Source organism: Eleutherodactylus coqui, chromosome 8 (genome assembly GCF_035609145.1).
Source record: "Eleutherodactylus coqui strain aEleCoq1 chromosome 8, aEleCoq1.hap1, whole genome shotgun sequence".
NCBI classification, from domain to species: domain Eukaryota; kingdom Metazoa; phylum Chordata; class Amphibia; order Anura; family Eleutherodactylidae; genus Eleutherodactylus; species Eleutherodactylus coqui.
The window spans coordinates 196,280,608-196,305,117 of NC_089844.1; the positions used below are offsets into that span (position 1 = coordinate 196,280,608).

At 52.7% G+C, this 24,510-nt stretch overlaps 2 protein-coding genes across 9 annotated transcripts; one reads left to right on the forward strand and one right to left on the reverse strand.

Annotated features, from left to right (window-relative positions):
* Positions 1-24: 24 nt before the first annotated feature.
* Positions 25-12,832, reverse strand: PKMYT1 (protein kinase, membrane associated tyrosine/threonine 1). 8 transcript variants are annotated; one of them, XM_066577197.1, is made up of 8 exons: positions 12,670-12,832; positions 4,696-5,097; positions 3,673-4,169; positions 3,487-3,593; positions 3,200-3,372; positions 2,851-3,098; positions 2,523-2,612; positions 25-557 (listed from the first exon to the last, which is right to left on the reverse strand). In XM_066577197.1, exons 2-8 carry the CDS (start codon positions 5,050-5,052, stop codon positions 377-379), a joined length of 1,653 nt encoding a protein of 550 aa, XP_066433294.1. In that variant the 5' UTR covers positions 5,053-5,097; positions 12,670-12,832; the 3' UTR covers positions 25-376. The 8 variants fall into 8 exon arrangements, with proteins under 8 accessions (XP_066433294.1, XP_066433296.1, XP_066433297.1 ...); XM_066577199.1 differs by lacking the exon at positions 12,670-12,832 and adding an exon at positions 12,165-12,650; XM_066577200.1 differs by lacking the exon at positions 12,670-12,832 and adding an exon at positions 11,580-11,600.
* ELOB (elongin B) lies at positions 12,310-19,768 on the forward strand. Its single transcript, XM_066577209.1, has 4 exons — positions 12,310-12,543; positions 18,935-19,069; positions 19,143-19,251; positions 19,319-19,768. Exons 1-4 carry the CDS (start codon positions 12,325-12,327, stop codon positions 19,429-19,431), a joined length of 576 nt encoding a protein of 191 aa, XP_066433306.1. The 5' UTR covers positions 12,310-12,324; the 3' UTR covers positions 19,432-19,768.
* The last annotated feature ends 4,742 nt before the right edge of the window (positions 19,769-24,510 follow it).

Sequence of the window (24,510 nt, forward strand, 5' to 3'; positions counted from 1 at the left end):
ACCCTAAAGGAGGAGACAGACAGGTAGGTGACAAAGGTGTTTTACTGTCCTTAAAAACTCAATACATCCAATAAAACACTGCAGCAAATCACTGTAGATAGCCAACTGTGGCATAAACAGAGGCGATCCTCACCAAGGAGCGAGAGAGTCACTGAAGTCATCTTTAATAAACTCTGCTGCCTTCTCAGGACAAAAAGTAACAAGTGCGCTCATCATCGGAGAGCGGAAGGATTAGAACTTGCGCTCCACATCCTGCTGTATCAACATGCCATTGTATTAATGTATAGTTTATAGACACCACCCAAAAAAGGTTGGAGGGGCCCAAAGATGAGCGATCACCTTCATTCTCAAGTCTACTGCAGGCCCATGAAGATTTCTACTGCTCAGTCGCCTCATCAAACATACTGAGAAGATTCCGGGGTAGAAAAGAAGAGTGAGGAGCTTCAGTGTCCACAAACCCAGAAGAAATGCCACTGTTTTCAGGGGTCGCAGACTTCACACTACATGGAGAGTCCTGGCTAATCCGGCTTATGTTGGGCGTCAGACGTAGAGTTGACCTGGAAGAACAGACATTATGTCATACGGGACAGCATTCAGCACTACTGGAGAAACAACTCCTGTACTTGGCATAATGGGGGGATTTTCTGGTGCAATTTCTATCTGTAAGGGTATCTTCTCGTGGCAAACTTGCATATTGCAAATCAAGATTTACTACAGGAGCTGCAGCGTAAAGGTGAGGTAGAAACAGATTTCTGTCGCTGATAAGCTGTAAAACCACACAAGGATTAGTCCCATTCAATAGAGCTAAATACACCAGCGGTTTCATGCCGAATGTGAAAATAAGTAGCAGTAGACAAATCTGCATGGAAGTTTTCTGAAACGTGTGAACTGCATGCATGGGTTGTCCACTGTCACTGGCTTTCCATGTCAAATCCAGCAAGTCTGAATGGACTTTTAGGGCATGCTCACAGTGGATTTCACTGCTGAGTTTTCTATAGCAAATTCCACCTTAAAAACTGTGGCATTTTGCGTGGTTTTTGGTATGAATCTGCACTGTCAGTGGGCAAGATCTGTGCGGAATTCCAATGTGGAAATTCACATTTGTGTTAAACAGAAGGCCGCAGATTTTGATGTTTATCTTTGCCGCAGAGAATACAACTGTAGAATCCTAGAATAGCAGAGTCGGTAGGGACTTCCGGGGCCATCGGGTCCAACCCCCTGCTCAGTGCAAGATTCACTAAATCATCCCAAGATGTCTGACCAGCCTCTGAAGACTTCCATTGAATAAGAACTCCCCACCTCCCGTGGTAACCTGTTCCACTCATTGATCCCCTCACTGTCTAATATCTAATCTGGGTCTCCTCCCTTTCAGCTTCATCCCATTGCTTCTAGTCTTTCCTTGTGCAGATGAGAATAGGGCTGATCCCTCTGCACTGTAACAGCCCTTCAGATATTTGTAGACCGCTATTAAGTCTCTTCTCAGCCTTTTTTGCAAACTAAACATTCCTAGATCCTTTAACCGTTCCTCATAGGACATGGTTTGCAGACTGCTGTGTGAACACACGCTTAGAGTCATATGAAGCATATATGCTGAAGATGTTCACAGCAAATTTCAACTCTTCAGATCAGCAGTGAAATCAACACATCCATATGTAACACGCGATTTTTGCTGCAGAAAATGCATCCTATGAGGACGTACCATAAAAGTGCATTCACATGTCGCTGATTTGCTGCGGATTTGGCCACAGATTTTGGTGCAGATCTGCAGCACATTCCACCCTTTCAATTGAAGTGGTGAAATCTTCTGCAAAGCTGCAGCATGTTTATTCACCCAGCAGAATCAGACATGGATTTTCCCATTTACATTCCAGCTTTAAGTGTGGATTCATGCCATGGTTATAAAGGTGGACTCTGCATGGGAAAATCCATGTCAGATTCCACTGTGTGACTATACCCTCAGGGCGCATTCACGCGTCTCCGATTTGCTGCACCTTTTGTAGCAGGTCTGCAACAAAATCAGCGACATGTGAATGCACCCCAAGTGGTTTATTCACCCCGCAGAATCAGACATTACTTTTTCCATGCAAATTGCATCTTCAAATCCATGGCATGAATCCACTCAGCCTTTGGAAAGGTGTAAAATCTGCATGCCGAATTTTCAAAACAAATCCTGTGTCAAAGCATGTCACTTTTTTCTGCAAAATGGATTTTGGGGCCGCATCGTGACCATGATGTGGATTCTTATTCGAATAAAGGGGACATAGTTTTGTTGCAGAAGCCATGTCAAATTCAGCTGTGTTAACATACCCAAAGCGTGGCTTTACACTTCCATCATGCATGATTCAACTGATCGTAACCAACAGACATGTGCAACTATTGCAGCAGATTCACCATCAGGGTAGATGCAAGTTAAAAGGAAAAAAAAGACCTAAAATCTCTCTACATAGAAAAGGGGCAGAAAATATTGATAAATATGCAGCTACGAAGCAAAGATAAGTGCGCACAGGGCACAAGTCACTTGCCTCTGCCGCAGGCTGTAGTCCGGAGATTGATTGCGAGGGGTGGATGTGCTTCCCAAAGACGGCCGCGGTAGGTCTGGAGAATGCCTGCTACTTAAAAATGACAAGAATGATTAGTAGAGTACACCGCAAGGGATGGAAGGCATTTACTGCCTCATACACGAGCAAATATTGGGTTAGTGTGGTGCCAGATTATTGGGGTGCGCACAGACTATTCCACAGTACTGAGTCCCTGATGCACAAAAGGCAGAAGTGACCTTGTGACTTACTGCACCATTAGGCACTTTCTTGTACCCATTGGTACCTATCTTACAGGGGGCAGCACACATACCCGAGGGGAAACTCCTGTCCATGGAAGGTCATATTTCTCGGGTAACCCAGAGGGCTTGGCGGTACTTCAAAAACATCATCCCCAAGACTTTCATCTTCCCAATCACTGGAGAAGCTGCTTCCTAAGAAACGGTTTTGAAATGGTGAAGAGGGTGGAGAGTCCGTAGCAGTGCTAGATTTCCAGCGTAAAAGCCGCATTACTGGACGCTTCAAGGCGCAGGACACCAAGGTCACGAGCCACAGTACAAACTGCAAAGAAAAGGAAAAAGAAAACACAGGTGAGCAAAGAGAAAAGGCAGACGAGAAGATTCCTCAAGGCAGTTAGAATGGCACTAGAACAGACTCCTCACCTGGAATACAGTCAGCATTTTAGTAAGGACTCCTCGTGTTATTAGGGACATCCTTCGCCACTTCTCAGCACTATGGATTACAGGGAGAGACAGCAGCCAGTCCACAGTAGCCCGACACCGATAATCTGGCTCCAACATGCCAGACAGCACTTTCAGGAAGTCCGAGGGCAGTTCTGAGAAGTAGTGAACATGGTGGCAGATGAGGCAGCCAGCAAGCCACAGCGGCAGAATACATAGCACAGGGGGCGCTTGTTATAAATGACCGCAGATATGAGAATAGCACCTACCTGATGTGAACTCTGTTGGAAGGTGCCCCTGGCGCAGTTGCTGCCAACCTTCCCCACCCTTTGGGAGCTCCATATTACAAGCCACTTCTAGCAGCGTCATTCCAAGGCTAAGACATGGAGAGACACATGAGAAGTGGCTCAGGAGATACTTGGGCCACAGCACAGAAATCAGCGGGGCGCCCTCACCTGAACAAGTCTGCAGCCTTCGTAAACACCCCATCCAGCAGCTCCGGAGCCATGTAGCGCGGGTCTCCCTCCTGGGCCTCTCCACTCCCTCCTGCTCCATCCAGCTCCACCATGAGACCAAAGTCCCCTAGCTTGTAGACCCCAGAGGAGGAGATGAACACATTGGCAGGCTTGATGTCCAAATGTAGCAGGTTGCGGTCATGGAGATGTTTGAGGCCCCGCAGGAGGTCGCAGGTTATATTCCAGGTTTGTCGTGGAGGAAGAGGTTCTCCCAACTCCTCTGAATGTTGCTGCAGGCTGCAGACGCACAGCTCTGTCTGCAGGTACAGCAGCCTCTTCTCCTCCCAGGCCCGCACAAAGTGCAGACAGTTGGGATGCTCCCCGACACGTTCGTGTTTCCTCACCTCCTGGAGCTTGCAAAGGCGGTCAGATTCACTATGGAACGGTGATACTGAGCGTTTCACGGCATACAGATGGCCATCCTCGCGACTCCGGACCTACAGATAGGGAAAGGTCTGCAGCAGCTGTACACGGAAACCAACAGAAGAATAATCTTGCCAGATGATTGGTAGGGCTCATTCACACGAGCGTAATTTCATTGCGTATTATGTGGTGAATGGAGTCAATGAAAATATATTGATCGTCACACTTGTGTATAATATTCATGTAAAAAAAGAATGCAGCATGTTCTATTTTACCGCATGTTGAGCCCGATGGAGCCATATTCTCTACGGAGGCATATAAAATGCTGTACATACGCAATGTTGGTGAGCGACAGAGCAGAGCTATACCAGCTCACACCACGGCAAACCGCTGCGTTATATATGCATTTTACCACACGCTCGTGTAAATAAGCCCTTAATGTTACCTCAAGAATGAAAGGAAACCCCAGAAAAACAATCCAACATGGTCATCTACCAACAACCACCAACACATGACATGCAGCACCCCGCATTCTGCCATGCCACCCACCACATCAAATGAAGACCACTCAGTAAACCCACATTCCCCTGTCTTTCATACCTTATACACTTCCCCAAATGACCCCATTCCAAGCTTGCAAAGGGTCTGGAAACACTGCTTGAAGAAAGTCTCCTCTTTGCTGTGGTCATACAAGCGGCTGTCCGGCTGCTTATGTTGGGGGCTACGGAAGGACACGCTCTGCGGGCGTGGCTGGCTCCAGGAACATTGCTTATTAGGAAAGATTCGACTAATTGGAGGGAAGCTCTTAACAGGGGGCCGTGGGGGCAGACTGTAGCAGAGCGCCCGGGCTCTCTTCTTGTGCGAGAAGCTCTGCTCTGCTTGGGTGAAATGCATTGGCACTGGGATGGGTGTGCGGGTCATCAGAGCGTCGTCCATCTCATCTCTGGCCACCGGCATGACGTGTCCCCAGCACTGCGAAAAGTCCACTGACCGGGACAGAGTCTGGGGAGGAGAAACATACGAATTACAGGCCACAGCCATCAATAGAAAAGTCATCTGTACCTCCCCCAAGCTCCAACATGTCGTCAGTTAGGCCTCATGTCCACGGGGAAAATCAGCTGCGGATGCACTGTAATTGTCTTTTAGTTTTCATGCGGGAGATCAGTTGCGCCATGTGCTCTATGAGCTCCCACACGCGTGATCCGCACTAACATGGAGCATGTCCATTTTTTTTCATGCTCCAGAAATTTTTTTATTCACTTTTAAATACCATCCACGGGTATTATCTGCCCGCGGGTGGTCAATGCATTCCTATGGGGCATGCGGGAAAAACGCTGCGGATTTTAATTCTTATTTTCCCCGTGGACATGAGTCCTTATCCGATTGGTGGGGTCTGCTGTTGGGATACCCACCCATCCGAGGATCAGCCATCAGTAACTCAGGACATGCATTACATGCCGACGGTTGTCCCAGCAATCATTGCTCAGTGAATGGAGGTGGAGCGTGCAGATCTCCTCCGGCTGTCCGCCTACATTCAAAGTAAACCAGCAGTCGTTCATCAAAGTTTACAGGGGACAATGACTGGCCAGCAGAACCGAGCCAGGAGAGATTTATGAAGAAAATAAATTTAAAAAAATATATCTCTCTCTTTTAGGTCTTCATCAGGACAACATAAAGTGGTAATAAGTTTACGTCCTGGCAGCCTGGTACTTCCCGCAACAGGACGTAAACTTACATCCTGGAGATAGCGCGGGATCATATGTGATCCCGCGCTATCCCGCAGCGGGAGCCGGCTGTCAGTCACAGCCGGCGTCCCGCTGCAACAGCGGGGCGTCATCGGAGATGCGCCCCTCGCTGTTAACCCCTTCCCTGCCGCGATCTAAGTAGATCGCGGCAGGGAAAGAGTTCACAGAGGGAGCGCGGCTTCCTCTGTCTCCGGCCGGAACTCGCGATGTCATCGCAAGAGCCCGGCCTGTCACCATGGCAACAGGACGCCAGACACTGGCGTCCTGTATTGCCTATGCCTATAATCGCTGTATAAGCGATAAGGCATGGCAGAGCAGTAGCTCTGCCATGCCTTATACCAGCGATCATCAGGGCAGTGGTTAAAGTCCCTCAGAGGGACACAAACAGTGTAAAAAAAAAAAACAAAGATTAAAAAAAGAATTTAAAAAATGTAAAAAAAAAGAGTAAAAAAAAACATTTTTTAATGCTTTTTCTCAGATTAGCATAAAAAAAGGTAAACAAAATTAAAATCCCACATATTTGGTATTGTCGCGTCCGTAACGACGCGTACAATAGGTTGCACATGCTTTTGACTGTGCACGGAAAAAAACGCTAAAAAACTGAGGCAAAATGCTAATTTTTAGCATTTTGCCTCACTAAAAACGCAATAAAAGTGATCAAAAAAGCCGTATGTACCCCAAAATGGTACCAATAAAATCTACAGCTCGTCTCGCAAAAACTAAGCCCTCATAGAGTGCCGTACATCAAAAAATAAAAAAAAGTTACAGGACTTTGAATGCAGCAATTTAGAAAAAAAAAAAAAAGATTACCCAGAAAAAGGGTTTTTATTGCAGAAAAGTGGGAAAACCTAAAAAAAATGTAAGAATTTTGGTATCGTTGTAACCGTACCGGTCCGCAGAAAAAATGGAATGTCTCATTTATGCTGCATGAGTACCGCTGTTAAAAAAAAAAAAAAAATCTATGGCAGAATTGATGCGTTTTCTCTCCCTGCTATCATTAAAAAAAAAAAAAAAGTTTTACAATATAGTCTATGTACCCAAAAGTGGCACCGATAAAAACTACAGTTCGCCATGCAAAAAACAAGCCCTCATACAGCCGCGTCGACGGAAAAATAAAAAAGTTATGACTTGATAAACGGAGAAGAAAATCCGCCAAAAATTGTTGCGTCCTTAAGCCCAAAATAGGCCATGTCATGAAGGGGTTAAAGGGGTTTTCCAGGGAGAATACTACCGATGACCTATGCTCAAGGTAGGTCATCAATAGTTGATCAGATGGGGTCCATCACTCAGGACCCTGACCAATCAGCTCAGCAGGCGAATGCTTTCAGCGCCGCAAATACAGAAGTCGGAGCGGAACTCTCTGCGCTGACCTCTGTGTAGTGGTCGGCGCAGAGACTTCCACTCTGACCTCCGTGTATTTGCAGTGCTGACAGTCCTGAGCAATGACCTATCCTGAGGATAGCATTCTACATGGAAAATCCCTTTAAAGTCTTCAGACCTTTTTTTTTTTTTTTACATGTTATGTTGTGGCCTTGTGTTCCACCTCATTCTGCACCCAGTACCCCATAATGACAAAGTGACAACAGAACTGGGGACATATTTGAACGATTGTTTTAAAATGAAAAACTACCATTCTGCATTGCCATAAGTATTCACACTCCGGCTTGATACCGTCAAAGCTGATACGGACATGGATATCACAGAACTGAAAGAAGCAGTGCAAAACCGAAAAACATGGAGGGAGCTCGCCTTTAGGGTCGCAGAGGACTAAACCGCTAACAGTCACACCCATTCTGCAGCGACATAAGTATTCACACCCTGTACTCAGTTGAAGCCCCTTCGGCAGCAGTTCCGGCCTCGCCTTCTTAGGGGGATGATGCCACAAGGTTTGCACCTCTGGATTTGAGTATTTTCTGCCCTCTGTGGACAACCATATTCAGGTCTCTCCACAGATGGTTGATTGGGTTAAGGGTTCTGGCTTGGTCACTCAAGCACATTCAGAGTTGCCCCCCCCCCCCCCCTCTCCTGTGTTGTCTTAAGGCCTTTTTTAATTAAAACACAGGACAATTATTGTTCTGGTTGTTCAGGCTCCTGCGCTCCCACTGGGATTTCAACGATAATCGTCCCGTGTAAAAGCATGCAGAAACTGAATGACTGGACCACATAGTCCTGAATGACCGTTGATCAGTGTAAACAGCAGCCATTCAGTACTGAATGACCGCGGCTTACAGTGAATGGAGAAAGCGGGTAGAGAACTCTCCTCGAGCGGTCCTGCTGACTGCGCTGTGAGCGATCCAGCTATACTCGCTCCCGTGTAACAGCATGGGAGTGAGTATACACAGACGAGTGTCAGGCTTCGCTTGCCTGACACTCATGCCGTGTAAAAGGGCCTTTAGGGTCATTGTCTTGTTGGAAGCCTTCTGCCCAGTCTGAGGTTCCTTGTGCTCTGGATCAGGTTCTTCCTATCTCTGTACTTTGCTGCATTCCGTTTTCCATCCACCCCGATCAGCCTCCCCTTCCCCAGCATGATGCTGCCACCACCAGGCTTCACTGTAGGGATGGTATTGGACAGGTGGTGAGCGGCGCCTGGTTTCCTTCACAGAGAACACTCTAGGAAGAGTCCTGGTTGTTCTTCCATGTAAGTATTATAGAGGCCGCTGGGCTCTTGGGAACTTTCAGGGAAGCAGAAATGTTGTTGTAGCTTCTCCAGATCTGTGACTCCACACAATCCTGTCTATGAGCGCTACAGGCAGTTCTTTCCACCTCATAACTTAGTTTTGGTTCGGATATGCATTGTGAGCTGTGAGACCTTATATTAGAAAGGTAAAGGGGGATTATGTCCAATTTACCACAAGTAACTGCAATCAAGATGCAGAAACATCTCAGAGATTATCACAAGAAATAAGGGGCTCCAGAGCTGCTTTTTGGCCCAAGTCCCGCAACATAACATATAAGGAAAGTGGTGATGTCTGCAGACTCACGGCCCCCGGTCTGCTGGGTGCAGGCTGCCACGCTCGTCTATACAGCAGCAAGTAGTACGCGGCAGGTTTGTACACAATGCTTACATTGTGTCGGTGGAGCAGTCCGGCACCTCCAGCACAAGGTCCCTCATGTAATGACGATGGGCACCATTTGTTTCTGTCACAGGACGTCTCAACCCACCATCATCATTCTGGTTTTCTGTTCACAAAAATGCAGTCCCTCAGCCGTCTCACCCCGCAGGGCTGCCTCCCCGTCAGCTCGGTGCCCCCTCAGCCCAGCCGTCTCACCCCTCAGGGCTGCCTCCCCGCCAGCTCGGTGCCCCCTCAGCCCAGCCATCTCACCCCGCAGGGCTGCCTCCCCGCCAGCTCGGTGCCCCCTCAGCCGTCTCACCCCGCAGGGCTGCCTCCCCGCCAGCTCGGTGCCCCCTCAGCCCAGCCATCTCACCCCGCAGGGCTGCCTCCCCGCCAGCTCGGTGCCCCCTCAGCCGTCTCACCCCGCAGGGCTGCCTCCCCGCCAGCTCGGTGCCCCCTCAGCCGTCTCACCCCGCAGGGCTGCCTCCCCGTCAGCTCGGTGCCCCCTCAGCCCAGCCGTCTCACCCCACAGGGCTGCCTCCCCGCCAGCTCGGTGCCCCCTCAGCCCAGCCGTCTCACCCCGCAGGGCTGCCTCCCCGCCAGCTCGGTGCCCCCTCCGCCGTCTCACCCCGCAGGGCTGCCTCCCCGCCAGCTCGGTGCCCCCTCCGCCGTCTCACCCCGCAGGGCTGCCTCCCCGCCAGCTCGGTGCCCCCTCCGCCGTCTCACCCCGCAGGGCTGCCTCCCCGTCAGCTCGGTGCCCCCTCCGCCGTCTCACCCCGCAGGGCTGCCTCCCCGTCAGCTCGGTGCCCCCTCCGCCGTCTCACCCCGCAGGGCTGCCTCCCCGTCAGCTCGGTGCCCCCTCCGCCGTCTCACCCCGCAGGGCTGCCTCCCCGCCAGCTCGGTGCCCCCTCCGCCGTCTCTCGCCCCCGGTTCCCCCTCCGCCGTCTTACCCCCCAGTGCTGCTGTCTGCCAGCCGTCTCTTCCCAAAAGCTCGGTGTCTCAGCTGCCTCACCGCCAGTGCTGCTGTGTGTCAGCCGTCTATCCCCCGCAGTGCTACCGTCTTTTCCCGTCAGCTCGGTGTCTCTCAGCCGTCTCACCCCCCCCACTGCTGCCGTCTTTTTCCGTCAGCTCGGTGTCTCTCAGCCGTCTCACCCCCCCCCCCCCCACTGCTGCCGTCTTTTCCCGTCAGCTCGGTGTCTCTCAGCCGTCTCACCCCCCCCCCCCCCACTGCTGCCGTCTTTTCCCGTCAGCTCGGTGTCTCTCAGCCGTCTCACCCCCCCACTGCTGCCGTCTTTTCCCGTCAGCTCGGTGTCTCTCAGCCGTCTCACCCCCCCACTGCTGCCGTCTTTTCCCGTCAGCTCGGTGTCTCTCAGCCGTCTCACCCCCCCACTGCTGCCGTCTCTCAGCCGTCTCACCCCCCCACTGCTGCCGTCTTTTCCCGTCAGCTCGGTGTCTCTCAGCCGTCTCACCCCCCCACTGCTGCCGTCTTTTCCCGTCAGCTCGGTGTCTCTCAGCCGTCTCACCACCCCACTGCTGCCGTCTTTTCCCGTCAGCTCGGTGTCTCTCAGCCGTCTCACCCCCCCACTGCTGCCGTCTTTTCCCGTCAGCTCGGTGTCTCTCAGCCGTCTCACCCCCCCACTGCTGCCGTCTTTTCCCGTCAGCTCGGTGTCTCTCAGCCGTCTCACCCCCCCACTGCTTCCGTCTTTTCCCGTCAGCTCGGTGTCTCTCAGCCGTCTCACCCCCCCCACTGCTGCCGTCTTTTCCCGTCAGCTCGGTGTCTCTCAGCCGTCTCACCCCCCCACTGCTGCCGTCTCTCAGCCGTCTCACCCCCCCACTGCTGCCGTCTTTTCCCGTCAGCTCGGTGTCTCTCAGCCGTCTCACCCCCCCACTGCTGCCGTCTTTTCCCGTCAGCTCGGTGTCTCTCAGCCGTCTCACCCCCCCACTGCTGCCGTCTTTTCCCGTCAGCTCGGTGTCTCTCAGCCGTCTCACCCCCCCACTGCTGCCGTCTTTTCCCGTCAGCTCGGTGTCTCTCAGCCGTCTCACCCCCCCACTGCTGCCGTCTTTTCCCGTCAGCTCGGTGTCTCTCAGCCGTCTCACCCCCCCACTGCTGCCGTCTTTTCCCGTCAGCTCGGTGTCTCTCAGCCGTCTCACCCCCCCACTGCTGCCGTCTGTTCCCGTCAGCTCGGTGTCTCTCAGCCGTCTCACCCCCCCACTGCTGCCGTCTTTTCCCGTCAGCTCGGTGTCTCTCAGCCGTCTCACCCCGCAGTGCTGCCGTCTTTTCCCGTCAGCTCGGTGTCTCTCAGCCGTCTCACCCCGCACTGCTGCCGTCTTTTCCCGTCAGCTCGGTGTCTCTCAGCCGTCTCACCCCGCAGCGCTGCCGTCTTTTCCCGTCAGCTCGGTGTCTCTCAGCCGTCTCACCCCGCAGCGCTGCCGTCTTTTCCCGTCAGCTCGGTGTCTCTCAGCCGTCTCACCCCGCAGCGCTGCCGTCTTTTCCCGTCAGCTCGGTGTCTCTCAGCCGTCTCACCCCGCAGTGCTGCCGTCTTTTCCCGTCAGCTCGGTGTCTCTCAGCCGTCTCACCCCCCCACTGCTGCCGTCTTTTCCCGTCAGCTCGGTGTCTCTCAGCCGTCTCACCCCCCCCACTGCTGCCGTCTTTTCCCGTCAGCTCGGTGTCTCTCAGCCGTCTCACCCCGCAGTGCTGCCGTCTTTTCCCGTCAGCTCGGTGTCTCTCAGCCGTCTCACCCCGCACTGCTGCCATCTTTTCCCGTCAGCTCGGTGTCTCTCAGCCGTCTCACCCCCCCACTGCTGCCGTCTTTTCCCGTCAGCTCGGTGTCTCTCAGCCGTCTCACCCCGCAGGGCTGCCGTCTTTTCCCGTCAGCTCGGTGTCTCTCAGCCGTCTCACCCCGCAGCGCTGCCGTCTTTTCCCGTCAGCTCGGTGTCTCTCAGCCGTCTCACCCCGCAGCGCTGCCGTCTTTTCCCGTCAGCTCGGTGTCTCTCAGCCGTCTCACCCCGCAGCGCTGCCGTCTTTTCCCGTCAGCTCGGTGTCTCTCAGCCGTCTCACCCCGCAGTGCTGCCGTCTTTTCCCGTCAGCTCGGTGTCTCTCAGCCGTCTCACCCCCCCACTGCTGCCGTCTTTCCCCGTCAGCTCGGTGTCTCTCAGCCGTCTCACCCCGCAGTGCTGCCGTCTTTTCCCGTCAGCTCGGTGTCTCTCAGCCGTCTCACCCCGCAGTGCTGCCATCTTTCCCCGTCAGCTCGGTGTCTCTCAGCCGTCTCACCCCGCAGTGCTGCCGTCTTTTCCCGTCAGCTCGGTGTCTCTCAGCCGTCTTTTCCCGTCAGCTCGGTGTCTCTCAGCCGTCTCACCCCGCAGTGCTGCCGTTTCAGTTTTCGCGCCTCCGTCAGTGACACTGTTTTCGCGCCAGAACGTTTCAGCTGGTGATGTGGTGCCGTCACACCGCCACGCCCCCTTCAGCGCAGTCACGCCCGGCGTCGGATGGCCGCCACACACAAGATGGCGCTGTAAGAGTGAGCAGGCGGCTGCGCGGCGCGGTGCACGTCGGGAGGGAGGTCAGAGGATACTCGAAGCGCAGTGTCGGGCGCTGGCTCTTTGTCTGGTCACAGCCTCCCCGGGACGGACGGGCGGACACGGCCGGGATGGTGAGTATGGGAGGCGCAGGGAACAGGGTTGTGAGATACGCTCTCGGGTGCGGAGAGAGGAGGTACGGGGTAGAGAGGCTGCGTCTGCGGTGTGGATGGCCTAGGCCGCAGCGCTCCCGTACTGACCTTCTCAACATGGCGGAGTAAGGCCGATAACAAGGCACCGAGCTGAGGAGCCGCCACCGCTTCCGGTCTCCCCACCGCCCGGTGTGAGCCTACCGACCCCGACCGGCTCAGCCCTCCACAACATCTCGGCCCGCGCAGCCTAACCGCCTGCTAACGGCACCGCGCAGTTCCACCCCCAAGATGGCCGCCGTAGGCTCGCCTGTGGGGGGCAGTGATGAGCCTTATCCCTGCCCCCCATTAGTATATTAAAAGGAAATCTACGTCTTGCACACCACATAGTAACCCCCCCCCCCCCCAAAACACAGTGTTGTCCCCCTCCCGATGTTTAATGTACCACCATCGCAATGGTGTCCCCCACTCCGGTATATCACGTCCCCCACTCCGGTATATCACGTCCCCCACACCGTTGTCCCCCACTCTGGTGTATCACACCTACACACAATGTTGTCATGCGCCACCCCCCTCCCTCCCGGCGCACTCAATGTTGACCCCCCCCCCCCCCCTCGCGCACACAGAATGTTGTCCCTCTTCCGATGTATCATGTCCCATTCCCCCATCTCTGGTGTGTGAGCCCCACCCCCCAGGAGCACACAATGTCCGTCCCCCCCACCCCCCAGGAGCACACAATGTCCGTCCCCCCCACCCCCCAGGAGCACACAATGTCCGTCCCCCCCACCCCCCAGGAGCACACAATGTCCGTCCCCCCCACCCCCCAGGAGCACACAATGTCCGTCCCCCCCACCCCCCAGGAGCACACAATGTCCGTCCCCCCCACCCCCCAGGAGCACACAATGTCCGTCCCCCCCACCCCCCAGGAGCACACAATGTCCGTCCCCCCCACCCCCCAGGAGCACACAATGTCCGTCCCCCCCACCCCCCAGGAGCACACAATGTCCGTCCCCCCCACCCCCCAGGAGCACACAATGTCCGTCCCCCCCACCCCCCAGGAGCACACAATGTCCGTCCCCCCCACCCCCCAGGAGCACACAATGTCCGTCCCCCCCCTCTTCCCCCGCAATGTTATCCTCCCTCCAGTGTTGAGGTTCCTCCCCTCCTCTGCCAATGTTCAGCCCCCTGGTGTATAATTTACCCCCATCCCCCTCCGGTGTGTAATAACTCCTCACTGCCTGTTGTATTCTGGTTATGGCAGAGCTACGGCCTCCTGCCCTCCTGCACGCACTGCTGGGGGCCACGGCGGACATGGAGATGGAGTGGGCAGGGTCTTCTCTGGATCCAGCTCTGCTCGGCACGGGCCGGATCTTCTTCCTTCGGCATGGCGGATCTGTTCGGGCGCGCCGTGAACATTTTTGTTTAAGTCTGCTTTCCTGCGGATCCACGGCACGTCCGCAGTGACAGCCGCAGTGACAGCCGCAGGCATGCTGCCAGTCTGGACGGCTCCCTGCATTGACTTCAATAGAAGCCGTCTGTGCGGGAGAGCCGCAAGAAAACGGAGCATGCTTCAATGGAAGTGGTCAAACAACGGCTGGACCTAGTCCAAATCTGTCTGGGGTGAGCTAGTGATCCTGCACTGGGCAGGGGGTCGGACCCGGTGACCCTGGAGGTCTCTGCCAACTCTACCAGTCTGTGACTCTATACAGGCAGGCATGAAGGGCCTAGTACCCTGTTGTACCAACTCTAGCTTGGATACAAGATGTGATACAGGTGGGCATGGAGGCTCCAGTGCCCTGTTGTACCACCTCTAGCTTGGATACACGATGTGATACAGACAGGCATGGAGGCTCTAGTACCCTGTTGTACCGCCTCTAGCTTGGATACACGATGTGATACAGACAGGCATGGAGGCTCTAGTACCCTGTTGTCCCACCTCTAGCTTGGATACAAGATGTGATACAGGCGGGCATGGAGGCTCCAGTGCCCTGTTGTACCACCTCTAGCTTGGATACACGATGTGATACAGACAGGCATGGAGGCTCTAGTACCCTGTTGTACCGCCTCTAGCTTGGATACAAGATGTGATACAGACAGGCATGGAGACTCTAGTACCCTGTTGTCCCACCTCTAGCTTGGATACAAGATGTGATACAGGCGCGCATGGAGGCTCTAGTACCCTGTTGTACCGCCTCTAGCTTGGATACAAGATGTGATACAGGCGGGCATGGAGGCTCTAGTACCCTGTTGTACCACCTCTAGCTTGGATACACGATGTGATACAGACAGGCATGGAGGCTCTAGTACCCTGTTGTCCCACCTCTAGCTTGGATACAAGATGTGATACAGGTGGGCATGAAGGCTCTAGTACCCTGTTGTACCACCTCTAGCTTGGATACAAGATGTGATACAGGTGAGCATGGAGGCTCTAGTACTTTGTTGTACCACCTCTAGCTTGGATACAAGATGTGATACAGGCGGGCATGGAGGCAGTACTGTTGTATTATGTAGTCACCGGAAGTAAGGTGTGGCGACATAATACAGCTGTCTGAAAATTTAGTAATGCCCCCAGCTTCTGATTGGCTGGGGGCGCCGGCCTCTCTTCTAATGTTGCGGCGCTCAAGGCTGTGGAACAGCCCGTCACGCTGTCCGCAGCTTTAGCTGAGGCGTCCGCTGATGGCAACTTCGCACCCCTGCCTCCACTGCCTTCAGCAGCTGTCACGTGCGCTGCTGCCGAGAGGACCACGGGGAGCGGAGTAGCTGCCAGCGGCCGCATCCCTCCTGCACTCCAGGGGCGCCGATGCCAACAGGCGCACTCCCTTTGCCGGTGGAGCGCAGGGTAAGGACTGTGACAGCGGGGCCGCCACTAGCAGAGATGCAAGGCTGCCAGGGGACTTGTGAGAATAGACCTGCGAGGGCAGCTGACAGCAGCGGGATTGGGAGCTCCAAGACGCAGTAGGACACCAGTCCCCGAACACTAACAGCGCCGACAGGGACAGGGCTCAGTGTAATGTGCAGGCGGCTGCGCTCTGGGGTCCCCACTGTCAGGGAGGATCGCCCTCGCCTTCCCCGCTCTTCCATAGTGTGCCATGCAGCTAATTGGTGGCTATGGGCGTGACAGGGCCGTTTCCTCCTGCTAAGGGCTGTCAGACCCCTAACGTCCGTTGGTGTCAGGGTACAATAGTACCCATGGAGGCATACAGGTTCCATATGGTCTCCTCCTGCAGATCGCTCCACATTTGCTGTAACTAAGCCCCTTGATCGTACAAACTCAGGCTGTAGATGTTGGTGTCCCAGATGGTTCCATACATGTTTTGGTGATAAATCTGGTGACTGGGCAGCCACTGAAGTGTGACAATGTTGTGGGGGCTTCTTGTGACCCTCTTGTGTGTGCGGCCGAGCATGGAGGCTCTAGTACTCAATTCTACTGCCTCTAGCTTGGATTCAAGATGTGATACAGGCAGGCCTGGAGGCTCTAGTACCCTGTTGTACCGCATCTAGCTTGGATACATGATGTGATATGGGGGGCATGGAAGCTCTAGTACCCTGTTATACCACATCTAGCTTGGATACAAGATGTGATACAGGCGGGCATGGAGGCTCTAGTACCCTGTTGTACCGCCTCTAGCTTGGATTCAAGATGTGATACAGGCAGGCCTGGAGGCTCTAGTACCCTGTTGTACCGCATCTAGCTTGGATACATGATGTGATATGGGGGGCATGGAAGCTCTAGTACCCTATTAGACCGCCTCTAGCTTGGATACAAGATGTGATATGGGGGGCATGGAGGCTCTAGTATCCTGTTGTACCGCCTCTAGCTTGGATACAAGATGTGATATGGGGGGCATGGAGTCTCTAGTACCCTGTTGTACCGCCTCTAGCTTGGATACAAGATGTGATATGGGGGGCATGGAGTCTCTAGTACCCTGTTGTACCGCCTCTAGCTTGGATACAAGATGTGATATGGGGGGCATGGAGTCTCTAGTACCCTGTTGTACCGCATCTAGCTTGGATACATGATGTGATATGGGGGGCATGGAAGCTCTAGTACCCTATTAGACCGCCTCTAGCTTGGATACAAGATGTGATATGGGGGGCATGGAGGCTCTAGTATCCTGTTGTACCGCCTCTAGCTTGGATACAAGATGTGATATGGGGGGCATGGAGTCTCTAGTACCCTGTTGTACCGCCTCTAGCTTGGATACAAGATGTGATATGGGGGGCATGGAGTCTCTAGTACCCTGTTGTACCGCCTCTAGCTTGGATACAAGATGTGATATGGGGGGCATGGAGTCTCTAGTACCCTGTTGTACCGCCTCTAGCTTGGATACAAGATGTGATACAGGCGGGCATGGAGGCATACAGTTTCCATATGATAGCCTTATGGCATATCGCTCCACATTTGCTATAACTGAGACTCTCTGGATTGTGCCACCTCGTAGGCTGTTGAAGCTGGTGTCCCATATATGTTCTATTGATGATAAATCTGGTGACCAGGCAGCCATCGAAATGTGTGTGTGCGGCCGAGCATTATCCTACTGGAAGCCGCCACGAGAGGCTGCAGGACGTCCTGAACGTATCGCTGAGCTGACATTGTCCCTCGTACCACCACTAGGGGGACTGACTGTATGCGATGCCCCCCAGACCACCAACTTTTGGGGGTGGGAGTGTTTTCTGAGTGTACAACACATGGTCCCAGTATCTTCTCGGTGATTCTGTCCCGGACGGTGGGCTTATGGGTGGTAATGAGATGATGCAAGAGTGACTGAAACCGGGTGGGGGAAAAGATACTGAAGGGAGAGGTGATTCAGAATGCGGGTGGGTGATGGCATAGGGTGGAGAACTGACAGCCAAAAGAATGTATTTGTCAAGTTTGATTTTGTTAGCACCAGCGTGGTCTTAGAAATACTCACTTAACCCCTTCATGACACGGCCTATTTTGGGCTTCAGGACGCAACAATTTTTGGCGGATTTTCTTCTCCGTTGATCAAAAGTCATAACTTTTTTATTTTTCCGTCGACGCGGCCGTATGAGGGCTTGTTTTTTGCGTGGCGAACTGTAGTTTTTATCGGTGCCACTTTTGGGTACATAGACTATATTGTAAAACTTTTTTTTTTTAATGATCGCAGGGAGAGAAAACGCATCAATTCTGCCATAGATTTTTTATTTTTTTTTTTACACCGTTAATCATGCAGCATAAATGAGACATTCCATCTTTTCTGTGGACCGGTACGGTTACAACGATACCAAAATTCTTACATTTTTTTTTAGGTTTTCCCACTTTTCTGCAATAAAAACCCTTTTTCTGGGTAATTTTTTTTTTTTCTAAATTGCTGCATTCAAAGTCCTGTAACTTTTTTATTTTTTGATGTGCGGCGCTCTATGAGGGCTTAGTTTTTGCGAGACAAGCTGTAGATTTTATTGGTACCATTTTGGGGTACATACGGCTTTTTTGATCACTTTTATTGCGTTTTTAGTGAGGCAAAATGCTAAAAATTAGCATTTTGCCTCAGTTTTTTAGCGTTTTTTTCCGTGCACAGTCAAAAGCATGTGCAACTTATTGTACGCATCGTTACGGACGCGACAATACCAAATATGCGGGGTTTTTTTTTTTTACCTTTCTTTTTATGTTTTTAAAAAGCATTAAAAAATGGGTTTTTTTACTCTTTTTTTTTTTATATTTTTTTAAATTCTTTTTTTAATCTTTGTTTTTTTTACACTGTTTGTGTCCCTCTGAGGGACTTTAACCACTGCCCTGATGATCGCTGTTATAAGGCATGGCAGAGCTACGGCTCTGCCATGCCTTATCGCTTGTACAGCGATTATAGGCATAGGCAATACAGGACGCCAGTGTCTGGCGTCCTGTTGCCATGGTGATAGGCCGGGCTCTCGCGATGACATCGCGAGTTCCGGCCGGAGACACAGAGGGAGCCGCGCTCCCTCTGTGAACTCTTTCCCTGCTGCGATCTACTTAGATCGCAGCAGGGAAGGGGTTAACAGCGGGGGTCGTATCTCCGATGCCCCCCCCCCCCCCCCCCCCCCCCCCGCTGTTGCAGCGGGACGCTGGCTGTGACTGACAGTTGGCTCCCGCTGCGGGATAGCGCGGGATCACATAAGATCCCGCGCTATCTCCAGGACGTAAGTTTACGCCCTGTTGCGGGAAGTACCAGGCTGCCAGGACGTAAACTTGCGCCCTGCAGCGGGAAGGGGTTAATGTTGGTCTGTGCAGAGCGTGATCAATCTGTGTCTCTGTGATCCATCGGCCGTCTGTGCCCCCATGGTCCGGGGCTGGAGCGATGAGTATAGCAGGTGGAGCGTAGCCTCCCATGTATCAGTCCCCTCCTTGTGACGGCTCCTCCTCGTCTTCTTCCCCTAGGACGTATTTTTGATGATCCGCCGTAATAAAACCACCATCTTCACGGACGCCAAGGAGAACACAACCGTGTATGAGCTCAAGAGGATTGTGGAGGGAATTCTGAAGAGACCCCCAGAGGACCAGCGACTGTACAAGGTAAGCGGTCAGCCACTACCCCGCTGTCGCACGCTTTGCTTCCTGCTGTTCACCATCCGCCCCTTTCTTCCAGGACGACCAGTTATTAGATGACAATAAGACTTTAGGTGACTGCGGCTTCACCAGTCAGACTGCGCGGCCCCAAGCTCCGGCCACGGTGGGACTGGCATTCCGCTGCTCCGGTGAGTAGGGTCAGGGGTGGGAGGAGGTGCCGCTACGTTGCACGGGGCTGACTCTTCTGTCTTGCAGGAGACTCCTTTGAACCTCTGCGGGTGGATCCCTTCTCCAGTCCCCCTGAACTCCCAGATGTCATGAAGCCGCAGGAGACGAGTGGCAGCGCCAACGAGCAGGCAGTGCAGTGAATGCTGGGAGATGCTGCAACTGCCCCCCGCTCCCTGACCTTCCCTGTCATTACCCCACCCTGCCCCGGTGAAACACTGCAGCTTATGCCTCGCAACGTCTGGCAGGAGCAACTGTCGCCATCATCCTGTTTCACCTCTGTGTTCAAAGTGACCGCTGTCCTCCCAATGAGATGGGAATAGGCTTGTGCAAGATCTCTCTCTGTCCACATGGGGGCAGCCCCTGAGTTCACCTGTCATGGCCCCGCCCCTCCACACTTTCTGTTTTTGGGGTTTGGGATGCTCCGGTATTGATTATGTTCTATTTTATTTTATAAACACAATAAATTGTTTGCCTGTGTGCGTCCGGCTCGTCATGTCACTCGCCGGCGGCGGGGGCCGGGTGGGCTTACACTCCAGGTGCCATTGATGTGCTGGTAACATAGGTTCACAAAGAGCACTAATCTGCCCTGACACGTGTGTACGTGGTGCCAGGCCTGTGGTGGGGATGGGATAGATGTAGTTCTGTAACCACCAGGTTTGGGTGACTTCACACTGTACCATATAACCCGCCCACCAGCGGACTTGTACTATGTATCTAATGCAGAATCTTCACACCACAATCTACTCCTGCTGCTGAATAACACCATATTTCATTAACCCCTTAAAGGGGTTGTCCCGCACCGAAACGTTTTTTTTTTTTATTCAATAGCCCCCCCGTTCGGCGCGAGACAAACCCGATGCATGTGTTAAAAAAAAAAAACGTTTAGTACTTACCCGAATCCCTGCGCTGCGGCGACTTCTTACTTACCTTACTAAGATGGCAGCCGGGATCTTCACCCACGATGCACCACGGGTCTTCTCCCATGGTGCACCGTGGGCTCTGTGCGGTCCATTGCTGATTCCAGCCTCCTGATTGGCTGGAATCGGCACACGGGGCGGAGCTACGCGATGACACGTAGAAGGGGGCGGAGCCATAACTCCGCTCGTGCCGAGACCCAAGAGAAGGGAGAAGACCCTTCTGCGCAAGCGTGTCTAATCGGGCGATTAGACGCTGAAATTAGACGGCACCATGGAGACGAGGATGCCAGCAACGGAGCAGGTAAGTGAATAACTTCTGTATGGCTCATATTTAATGCACGATGTACATTACAAAGTGCATTAATATGGCCATACAGAAGTGCATAACCCCACTTGCTTTCTCGGGACAACCCCTTTAAGGACATGGCCTATTTTGGGCTTATCGCTTGTATTCGTGATCACAGGCACTGACAATGCAGGACACCTGTATCTGACGTCTTATTGCCAAGGCAACCTGTCGGGCTCTCCGTGATTACATCGCGAGAGTCCAATGACATCATAGGGAGCGCGCTCCCTCTGTACACCCTCTACATGCCGCGATCTACATAGATCGCGACAGGGCAAGGGTTAATAGCGGGGGTTGCTGTTTTGACGCACCCCCGCTGTTGCAGCAGGAGGCCGGCTATCGGTGACGGTCAGCTCCCACTGCCAGATAGCGCTTGATCACTTATGATCTCGCACTATCCCCAGGGCGTAAGTGTACGTCCTCTAGCATTAAATACCCCTCTGCCAGGATGTACATTTACGTCTTGTGACGTTAAAGGGGTTGTCTCGTGGCAGCAAGTGGGGTTATACACTTCTGTATGGCCATATTAATGCACTTTGTAATATACATCGTGCATTAAATATGAGCCATACAGAAGTTATACACTTACCTGCTCCGTTGCTGGCGTCCTCGTCTCCATGGTGCCGTCTAATTTCGCTGGCAGCTTGCTTTTTTAGACACGCTTGCGCAGTCCGGTCTTCTGCTCTGAGCACGAGCCGCTTCAGCGTGCACGCCGCTACAGCTCTTCTGCGCATGCGCAGACGAGCTGTCACTGCTCGGGAGCGCGCTGGAGCGGCCATTCTGCTACCATCCTCTCTTAGAGGAAGGTGCAGAAACTTGAGCCGCCCAGCCATGCCGAGAAGCCGCCCAGGTAAGTGATGGGTGACGGACTGCTGCCGGGGCCCGCCGCTGGGGCGACTGTGGCCCAAGAGCGTGTGCCGTGGTCGGCGGCTGTGGGGCGTCTGGTTGTCAGGGAGACACAGCTAGTAGCGTCTCGGGAGCGCGCACGTCGGGCTACAGCAAGCGACGTGAAGAGAGCCGGCGGCCATCTTGGGGAAACTTTTTATAAGTTGCTGGAACTGTAAGTAGAAACCGGCTAGAAAAGTCATTTAAACGGGTGCTTAGTAATGTATGCTTAATAAGGGGGACTGGGCAAAAAAAAAATGTCACTGCTTCCTCGAGACAACCCCTTTTAAGGTCTCATTCACATGATCATATGCGTAAAAAGCTGTGGATGTCCAGCATTGTTTTACCTTTCTGTGTGATACTGACAGACGACGCATGGCAGCGAGTGCACTGCACATGACCGCATTCACACTTCTTGCACACGGGCATGCGCAGTGGGACTTTAACAAAAAAAAAAGAAAAAATTGCCGTTCTGCCTTATAGTGGGGTTGCATATGAATTACATGGTAACATAGTATGTTAGGCTTAATGACAATGTCCATCTGGTTCAGCCTGTTTTAACCCCCACCCTTGTTGGTCCAGAGGAAGGCAAAAAAAAAGTTAATTTAGCTCATTTGGAGGGAAAAAAATCCTTCCTGCCTCCATAATGGCAGCCAGAGTAATCCCTGGATCAACATCTGAGATCTTCAAACCCGCTGGTCACTTAATGTCTATATCCTGTAATATCATTGCGCTCCAGAAAGACATCTAGTCCCCCTTGCACTCCCCTATGGATTTTGCCATCACCATGTCCTCAGGCAGAGAGTTCCACAGTTTCACTGCTCTTATAGTAAAGAACCCCCTTCTGTGTTGGTGATGAAACCTTCGTTCCTCTAGACCAGTGTTTCTCAACTCCAGTCCTCAAGGACTCCCACAGGTCTTTTTTTTTCTTTTTCAGGATTTCCTTAGTGTTGTACAGGTGATGTAATTATCATCGGTGCCTCAGACATTGCCACGGGTGTTCTTACTATAGGAGATCCTGAAAACATGACCTGTTGGGGGTCCCGAGGACTGGAGTTGAGAAACACTGCTAGCGGATGCCCTCTTTTTACAGTCACAGTCCTGGGTATAAACAGATCATAGGAGAGATCCTTGTATTGCCCCCTAATGTGTTGCATACGCTCCCCTTACCAAAACTATAGGGGTCACGTGTGATACGCGGAGAAATGGCGCATGCTGCAATCATTTTCTCGTGCGAACAGATCAATGCAAATTTTCCACGTGGAGGGTCCTCCGCTTTTACAAACTGTGGTAAAGAGTTTAGAAGAAAATGCTTTGGTGTGGTATGGAGAAAATCGGTGTGAGATCTGCAGCAGACCAGACGCGGTGTGGATTTTAACCCCTTAATGACAGTCACTTTTATAAGCCCTTGATAAGTTTTTACACTTAACAACAAGTTTAGGTAAACACTCCATATTTGCAGTGTTTCATCCCCCCCCCCCCCCCCATCCCCACATCAACCTTTTTTGTGTGTTGCCCAAGAATTCTGCAATTTACCCCGAAGTGCTGATCGGCTCCTGGTCATGGACCCAACATGTCAATGTGTCTTTTTCACTTCTTCCCTATCACACGGTGCTCCGTTATGCTGGGAAAAGTATTGTTCATCGCCACATTAAAATAAGGGTCCACACTGTAATTATTGGGTCTTTGCTTAAACTTTATGTATTGTCAAAAGTTTAAAAACTTTTGAAATTCTTATAAATGTACATGGGTAACCATAGAAATAGTAAGGGCGCTGTCACACGGTCGTGAAGAGTTGTGCGTTGCAAAACACACACATATAAACAGCATTCTTTTTAATGGGGTCATATACACGAGCGATTGACCAAAAGAAGCACAATTCCGGCAGCGTGTTATTTCCTACAGATCGGACGCAGTGATGACAAATGTTTCTGCTTTTTGGTTTCTTTATTATAAATATGGGAAAAGGTCTTATCTAAACTTTTTTCTTTTTTAATGATTTTTCTTTAGACTCCTTTCCCAGGACGTCTCCACGACAGCACCACCTGAGATCGCCTCCTCCTGATAGGACAGGAACACACCGAGAGGTTAAAATCACCCCCCCCCCCCCTCCCCTCCTCAGTGTTTTCCTGTCCTGCCAGGAGGCAGGATCACCGAGAGGGGCTGGTGGAGACGCCAGCCAGAAGAATGTACCAGCGGATCGGAAGGCAGTGGTCCAGCCTGTCCTCCCTTCCTGCAGAGCGACTCCCGGGACGCCACATGGGGTGGTTCCCCCGGGCCAGGTTCCTCCCGCGGCAGCCCATGGGGGGTTCAATGCGGGGCTCCAGCTCTCCTCAGCGCCGGCTTAGGAACGAGCGCGGCGCTTCCTGCCTTCCTTTAACGAGCAGGGAGGGGGGCGGGGCGCCGTGCCATGTGACTAACGCGATGACGTAAGCGCGGCCGGCGCTCGGAGAGGGCGGGGCTTAAAATTAAAGGCGCCAAATAAAAAAATAAAAAAAAGATGAATTTAAAAGGAACCTGAGAGAAGATGGCGCTGAGTGAGTAAGAGCCTGTCAGTGAGTATTGGCTTACTGCCCCAAGAGTGTCTGCAGCACCAGTGACAAAGCAATGAGTGCTCCAGCACCAGAGGTCGCGGAATGTTCAACCGTGGCGGGAACCGTAAGTAGCCAGTGGGGCAAAACAAGGCATGTATATTTGCGTATGTTATTAATGAATGTTGCATCCTTACATGCAAATTTTGTTTGTCTGCCAGGGGGATAAAAGAGATGCCCCTCCCAGAGCCAAAGCGAAAAAGTGCGCAGAATGCGGCGCAAGACTGGCGGCTTCGGGGGGATTCCTCGAGGACGTCAGGAAGCTCGTCCGAGAGGAAGAAAGGTCAGCCCTGACGACTCCTAAAACGCCACCCAAAGGGGCATCAGGGGCAAAACGCCGAAGAAAGGCGTATAGCCCAGAGGAGCACTCAGACTCTGAGGAGAGTTCGGGATCAGAATCGGAAGAGCTGGTGCTCGAGGAGTCCTCAGAGGAAGAGGAATACAAAAAATACCTCTTCCATAGAGAAGACCTAACGGAGC